At 40.8% G+C, this 7,120-nt stretch overlaps 1 protein-coding gene across 5 annotated transcripts in view; it reads left to right on the top strand.

Moving 5' to 3' along the window:
• The first annotated feature begins 294 nt into the window (after positions 1–294).
• U2SURP (U2 snRNP associated SURP domain containing) overlaps positions 295–7,120 on the top strand; it is a 52,983-nt gene continuing 46,157 nt past the window's right edge. For all 5 annotated transcript variants that reach the window (XM_081329074.1, XM_081329071.1, XM_081329072.1 and 2 more), the window contains exon 1: positions 295–369. In XM_081329074.1, coding sequence (XP_081185200.1) covers positions 325–369 — 45 coding nt within the window. In that variant the 5' untranslated portion in view covers positions 295–324. The remainder of the gene's footprint in view (positions 370–7,120) is intronic.

Below are 7,120 nucleotides of genomic sequence, written 5' to 3'. Positions count from 1 at the left end.
TTTTCTAGAGTTAACCGCTGAGTCAAAACTTGGTGGGAATCGACGTTCGCAGAGAGCAAGAACGCGGCTGCGTCGCACCAAACGAAGCCAGCGCTTCGGCGCAGGAAGGGCTCTCTGACGCACTCGCCGCTTTCCGCCCCGCAGGAAGAGGCGAGAGGAGGAGTTCAGTTTGTCGCACAGGGTTTCCAATCTGCCACATCTCCCGGCAGGCTATCGATTCATCATGCCTCCCTCCCCTCTTCCCCATTGGAGGCCTCTATTCAATCAGTGGGATCGGCGCTCGACTCTCCGCCGCTAAGGCTTTGAGCGGGGGAGAGAAGCAAGATGGCGGACAAGACGCCAGGCGGTTCGCAGAAGGCCAGTGGGAAGGTGAGGCCGTTTGGGGGAGGGGGGTCGAGCTAGTCGCGTTGCGGTTCCCGGAAAAGTGGGAGGCCCGAAAGAAATATATGTAATCATCTGCAAAGGACTTTTGGGGAGATGGCTTGGAGCCGCGTGCCGCGTCGGGGAGGTGGTGCGCAAGGCAGGCGAGAGAGCAAATTCGCAGATTGGCTTCGTGGCCTATTCTTGCCTCCTCCTCTCCCTACAATCCAGCCGATAATAGAATTTATTGGATTGAATGGGAAGATAAGAGGAATTGGCGTGAGTTGAAATTAAAAGGCTGAGTCAACACCCCCTCTCCCCTTCCTAATTATTTTGTCGGAAACCTGGAAGTGTTTCTCGCTTCTACTTCCTCTCATCTGTTCTTTTATAATGTAATCCAGCCTTACCCAAACTAATGTCCTCCTGGGTTTCATAGACCACAGTTCCCATTCTGTGGCTATGCTGGCTAGAAACGGAATGTATTATTTTCTCTGCAGTATGCGCCTAGGAGGCGGTAGGTCTGTTGTGTTTAAACATTTGTTTCCCCTGCCTAATTTACTAAATCAACGTCTGATTCGAAATTAAATGTTTAGGAGAAATCCAGGGTGGTTTACAAGAAAGCTGTCAAATACAGCTATCATAAAGCATTGCCAGCACTGCTTAAAACAATATTAAAAATGTGTATTTTAAGAAAGAAAAATAGTAGTAATTTAATTAGTGCTGTTTGACGATGAAATGTGTTGTTATTTTACATATGCCTGGCTGAACAGTGTGTTTGGAGTTGCCTCTAAAGGGGCAAGGGATGCACTGTCCATATTTTCCTTGGGAGAAAATTCTATATTTGTGAAAACAACTAAGCCATGGAAAGGCTTGCCTTCAGAAGTTGTGGGTGCTCCATCACTGCAGGCTTTTAAGAAGAGATTGGACAGTCAGTTATCTGGAATGGTATAGGGTCTCCTGCTTGAGCAGATTGGACCTTCCAACTCTATTATTCTTTGAGAGAAGCAAACTTTTAAATATAATCTCTGTTTCAGAGTTACCCTCTTGTTGCCCCCTTCAGCCTGGGAAGCTTAGTCTCTTGACTCATTCTTTATAGCATCCAACCTGTCATAGGATATTTAGTTCAAATAGTACTCCCCAGGATTGTTTTTATTAAAAAGTATCTGTGCTAACCATCTTTGATTGCAATTACTAACTGAAATAAATATATTAAATGAAACAGCAAAGCTGTGCTAATAATATTTAGCCTGTTTATGGAAGATAGTTTATCGCTATTCATGTAGAACAAAAATATTATATATTTGCTACCTGTGCAGGAAGAAAGTGTGATTGTGATGTATACATGTATTGTGGGTGTGGGAGAGATACTGTCCTTAATACCTATACAGAAGATAATTGCTATAATACCTATTTCCTGTGTTTTTATATTTAGAACTACCTATAATTTTTTTGTCATAGAGTTACATGTGATCACATTTTCAGGTTAAAAAGAGTTCAGCTAAGATAACTTTTATTTCTGATTTGGATAAGCAGTTAAGTATCATTCAGAATTTGAATTTTTGGGCTCTCTAAAATGTAGAATCTAAATGAGAAGTGATTATATAAAGTTGATTGATAAATAATTGGAACATTAGAAAAACATCAGGGCCTGACTTTGATATTAATCTTGTAAGGTATCTAAAACTTTTTTAAAAAGGTTTTTGCTTACTGTTTCTTACTTTATTAGATTTAGAAAAATAAGATGACCTGAGGGAAAAAAGGATTCTGTCTTTAATTCTTAAAAACTAACTAATGACTATAGGTAAAAGGTAAAGGTTCCCCTGCACATGCGTGCTAGTCGTTTCCGACTCTAGGGGCCGGTGCCTATCTCCGTTTCAAAGCCGAAGAGCCAGCGCTTGTCCAAGGACGTCTCCGTGGTCATGTGGCCGGCATGACTAGACGCCAAAGGCGCACGGAACGCTGTTACCTTTCCACCGGAGTGGTCCCTATTTTTCTACTTGCATTTTTACGTGCGTTCGAACTGCTAGGTTGGCAGAAGCTGGGACGAGTAACGTGCTCACTGTTACACGGCACTCGGGATTCGACCCGCCAAACTGCCGACCTTCTGATCGACGAGCTCAGCGTCCTAACCCACTGAGCCACCGCGTCCCTTTAATGACTATAGAAATAGCCAAATAAATAGTATTCATAGAAACATTTACTACTTACCCATAGCACACTTAGAAATGTATGGTACTGTACATTGCAATTCACTAGTATAGTTATCTCATGATTCTGATATTTGCTTCACATGTGGTATCCGTTTCCTTTGGATGATGTATATTCAGTTTTCAAATGAATATTTTTCCTGCAAGATCAGGGAAACAAAGCAACATGTTGTATCACTAGTACTGATGAAGACATAAAAATATTGTATTCATTTGTCATATGTAACTAAGTCTGAATTCAACTCTTTTAAGAAAAAAACCCTCCAAAATTAAGTATCAGTAACATTGAATTTCATGGAAATGTATCAATTTTTTTTAGTAAACTAAGAAAATTTATCCTTTGCATAGGTAATGTAATACACTTGTTACAACTTTTGAAGCATGAATTAATAAAACAATATTGCCTTGCTTTATTTTTTTATTCGCTCTTGGCTATGTATGTTAAGATTTTTCTGCTTATCTAATAATTTGAGAGAACAACATAAACTGTAGCAGCTTTCCCTACTATTGTATCGAATAATGTGTTTGCACAGCAATGTACCCATCCTCCATCTTTTATTCCCGTGGCCATGTTGACTTAAATTTTGGAATCCAATAGTAGACAACAACATTTGGAGGAAAGCTGCTATAGAGCATAGCATAGGTACTAAGAGATTGCAATATAATATTAGTGATAATTTACTAAACAGAATTTCAAATACTAGGATATGATTTTTTGAGGAAAAAAAGATGGACTGTCCATAACCATCCAGTGCAGTAGATTAAAAGCTTTCTCTGTTTGGGAGCACTGTTCTGCCATTCATGAGTTTTTCCCCATTCTTGTACACTCTGGAAAGCTGAAGCCACTCTACCTCCATTGCTTTTTGTTTTTTTACTTTGCATATGAGAACTATGCAGAAATTTTAATTGCAACTTCTGTACAATTCCTCTACCAAGGAAATACAGGACAGATTGTTTAGAATGGTGATACATCAACTGCATTTGTTATTTGCAATGGATGAAGCAAGACAGTATGCTAACCCCAGTCATGTTCATTCTGTTATTTGCTTGCATTTGTCACGTGCTATCTAGGGTCTGAAACTTCCAGTGTACATCACTTGTCAAGTGGATGGCTTTTTATTTGATTTTTGCTCTTGAATACATTCAAGAAACCTTTTTTGGTTACTGTGCCCTCCTGCTGCACAAAGACAGCAATCTACAGTTGATGCTAAAGAAATCCCAGATGCTACCATGCTCTTTAGCCTATCAGCCTGAAGACTAAAGCAGCAGTCCCCAACCTTTCCAGCTTTGCAGACTGGCGGTGGTGGTGGTGGTGGGAGGGGCGAAAGAGAGGAGATGGTTCTGGGCCGTGCAAGCAGTGGGTGCGCCTGCAGTTGCACTTGCGTAAATGGTGGGCGCAGCTCCATTTGCACTGTTTGTGTAAGTGAAAAAGCGCAAGCAAGCGTAATCACCTGCCATTGTGCAGCCAAGGTTGGGGACCTCTGGACTAAAGTACTTTACCAGCCCATGCTAAATATCAACCCTGGAAAACCAAAAATCATTGCTGACAAATGTAAAAAGCTCCAAATACTTGGGAAGCATCATTCTGAATGATCTTTAAACAAAGAAATTGATTCCAGGATCAATGAGGCTCTGTTGATCTGGGTGGCTGCAGACTGGAGTGCTCAAATCAATACAAAGTCCATATCTCCACAAAGCTGATCATTTACAGAGCTGTGGTTATCCCTTTCTACTTACCTGATTATGACCCCTAGACTCTAAACTCAAGATGTATTAAAGAACTGGAGAAATTTCTCATGTGTGCTCTCTAATCCATCCTTGGCATTCTTTGGCAAAGTTGTCACTCCAACCTAGATGTCTTGAATTGCATGAAAAACTCAATAGCTTCGAGTCCCTGATTATCAGAGCCCAGATTAAATAGCTGGAACATATCATCAGACTGGACAACCACAATGTGTGTCGCTGGTTGCTCTGTGAAGTACTGGAAATGGAAAGAGACCTTGAGATTGTCCATGCAAGTGCTATGCAGGTGCTGTGAATGCCACTGTGACATTCAGCCAAAGGAATGAGACGCTGCAATTACTGACAGAATCCACTGGCAAGCCTTGTGCTATGAACTCTCCACTGGTTTTGAAAACAGGTGCTACCAAAAACTAATAGAAAACCTTGAGTGGCATCACAGAATAGTTATTATAACGTTATTATATGTTACAATGTTATCATAACAATGGACTTCCAGTGCCCCCATTGTACTAGAGACTCTGCTTCTAGTCTGGGACTGCAGAGCCATCTATGTGCCCATAGATGAACTGCACAATACTATGTCTTTTTCAAACCTGAAAGACTGCCTTTATCAGGCATATCAAACTGCCGGCCCGAGGGCCGGATGCATCGTACTGAAACTGCGCCCACCCCATTGCCAGCAACGGGGAAAAATTCACGATACATCACGTGATGTCACATGATGTCATGAGTTTTACATGCCTGGCCTATATTAAGAAGATTTTATTTTAAATATTAACTCCTTGTGACTAATGAAGATGTCAAGGTAACTGCCAAATTTTGGATGTTGGCTATCAGATTAAAGAAGTAGCAGAATTTTTAAAAATAAGATATTTATTTAGAACATTTTCTCTCTCTTCTACTTATCATTTGTACTTTTAATGCGTTGTTTCAGTTTTTGTAATATAAAACACCCAGTCATTGGGATGGCCATTCTTTATGTAAATGAATAAATGAGAAAGAAGTCTCTTGCTCAGAGTGTAGAACAAAAAAAAGATTTAAATTATAGGAAAGCAGATTCCAGTTGGATGTTAGAAAACCATTCCTAGGAATACTTTGACGGTAAAAGTAATTAGCAATATTTGGCTTCCTTAATTGAGAGTAGACAGCCACCTATCAGGATGCTTAAATTTGCATTCCTGCAAAAACAGGGAGTTGAACTCAGTGGCCTCTGTTGAACCCTTTCAACTCTGAGGTTTTATAACTATCCTCTGAACTGTCATCTGGATTTGGCTTACAAATTAAGACAAACTGTAATGCAATCTAATGTATTCTGTCAGATAGGTTTATAGTAACTGCAGCAAGATTATTATATACAGAAATCTTTCAGATTTTTTTCTTTACATCTTGCCCATTCATACTTTCTTTTATATTCTGAGCAAATGTTCATAGGACAGTTCATAGGATCATCTTTTTTTGGTAAAAACCCACTACCGTATTTTCCGGCGTATAAGACGACTGGGCATATAAGACGACGCCCTACTTTTCCTGTTAAATTACCATATTTTTCGAACCATAAGATGCACCTGACCATAAGACGCACCCAGTTTTTAGAGCAGGAAAACAAGAAAAAAATATTCTGAACCAAATAGTACGGGTATACTAAAACAGGGCTTTTCAACCTTTTCATTGTACCACTTTTAGGACAAGGCAATGTCCGAGTACCATCAGTCACCCAGCAAGGTGTCAAAAACTTAACCCCCCCACAAAAAAGGCAAAAATTGATAAAGTACAGGTAGTCCTCAGCTTACAATGATTCACTTAGTGACCGTTCAGTTATGACAGCACTGAAAAAAGTGACTTATGACCATTTTTCACACTTAGGAACATTGCAGCATCCCCAGGCTCATGTGATTTACATTCGGATGCTTGGCAATCGATTCATATTTATGATGGTCACATTGTTCCAGGGTCATGTGATGGCCTTTTGCAACCTTCTGACAAGCAAAGTTAGTGGGGAAACCAGATTCACTTAACAATCATGTTACTAATTTAATTTCTCTCCTTCTCTTTCCCTCTCTCCCCCTCCCTCTTTCTTTCTCCTTTCTCCTTCTTTCTCTCTCCCTTTCTCTCCCTCTCCCTCTTTTTCTCTTTCCCTATTTCTCCCTCTTTCTCTCTCCCTCTATTTCCCTTCTTCTTTCTTTCTCCTTGTCTCTCTCTCCCTCTCTCCCTCTCTATTTTTCTCTTTCCCTCTATTTCTCCCTCTTTCTCTCCCTCTTTCCCTCCCTTTCTTTCTCCTTCTCTCTCTCTCTCTTTCTCTCTCCCTTTCTTTCTCTCCCTCTCTTTACCTCTCCCTCGTTCTCTCCCTCTTTCCCTCCCTTTCTCCTTCTCTCTCTCCCTCTCTCTCTCTCCCTTTCTTTCTCTCCCTCTCTCTTTACCTCTCCCTCTTTCTCTCCCTCTATTTCCCTCCCTTTCTTTCTCCTCTCTCTCTCCTTCCCTCTATTTTTCTCTTTCCCTCTATTTCTCTTTCTCTCTCTCCCTCTATTTGACTCAACCTTGAGCCTGGTGGGATGAGAACCTGCACTAATTGCAGGCAGCTGGTGTTACTTAAGGCTCTTCGCAGGGAAAGCTTTAGAGTGAATTAGGAAAAGTGAAAAAGTGAATTAGGAAAATAGGAAACGGTTGCTGGAATTGGGTATGTGTAGTTTAACAAAGAGAAGGGTGAGGAGTGACATGATAGCAGTGATCCAATATCTCAGGGGCTTCCACAAAGAAGAGGGAGCCAAGCTATTCTCCAAAGCACCTGAAAGCAGGACAAGAAGCAATGGATG

Source organism: Vipera berus (assembly GCF_964194415.1).
Source record: "Vipera berus genome assembly, chromosome: 5".
NCBI lineage: Eukaryota > Metazoa > Chordata > Lepidosauria > Squamata > Viperidae > Vipera > Vipera berus.
Note: the sequence above shows the minus strand (reverse complement) of the source record. Positions and strands in the feature narration are given on the sequence as shown.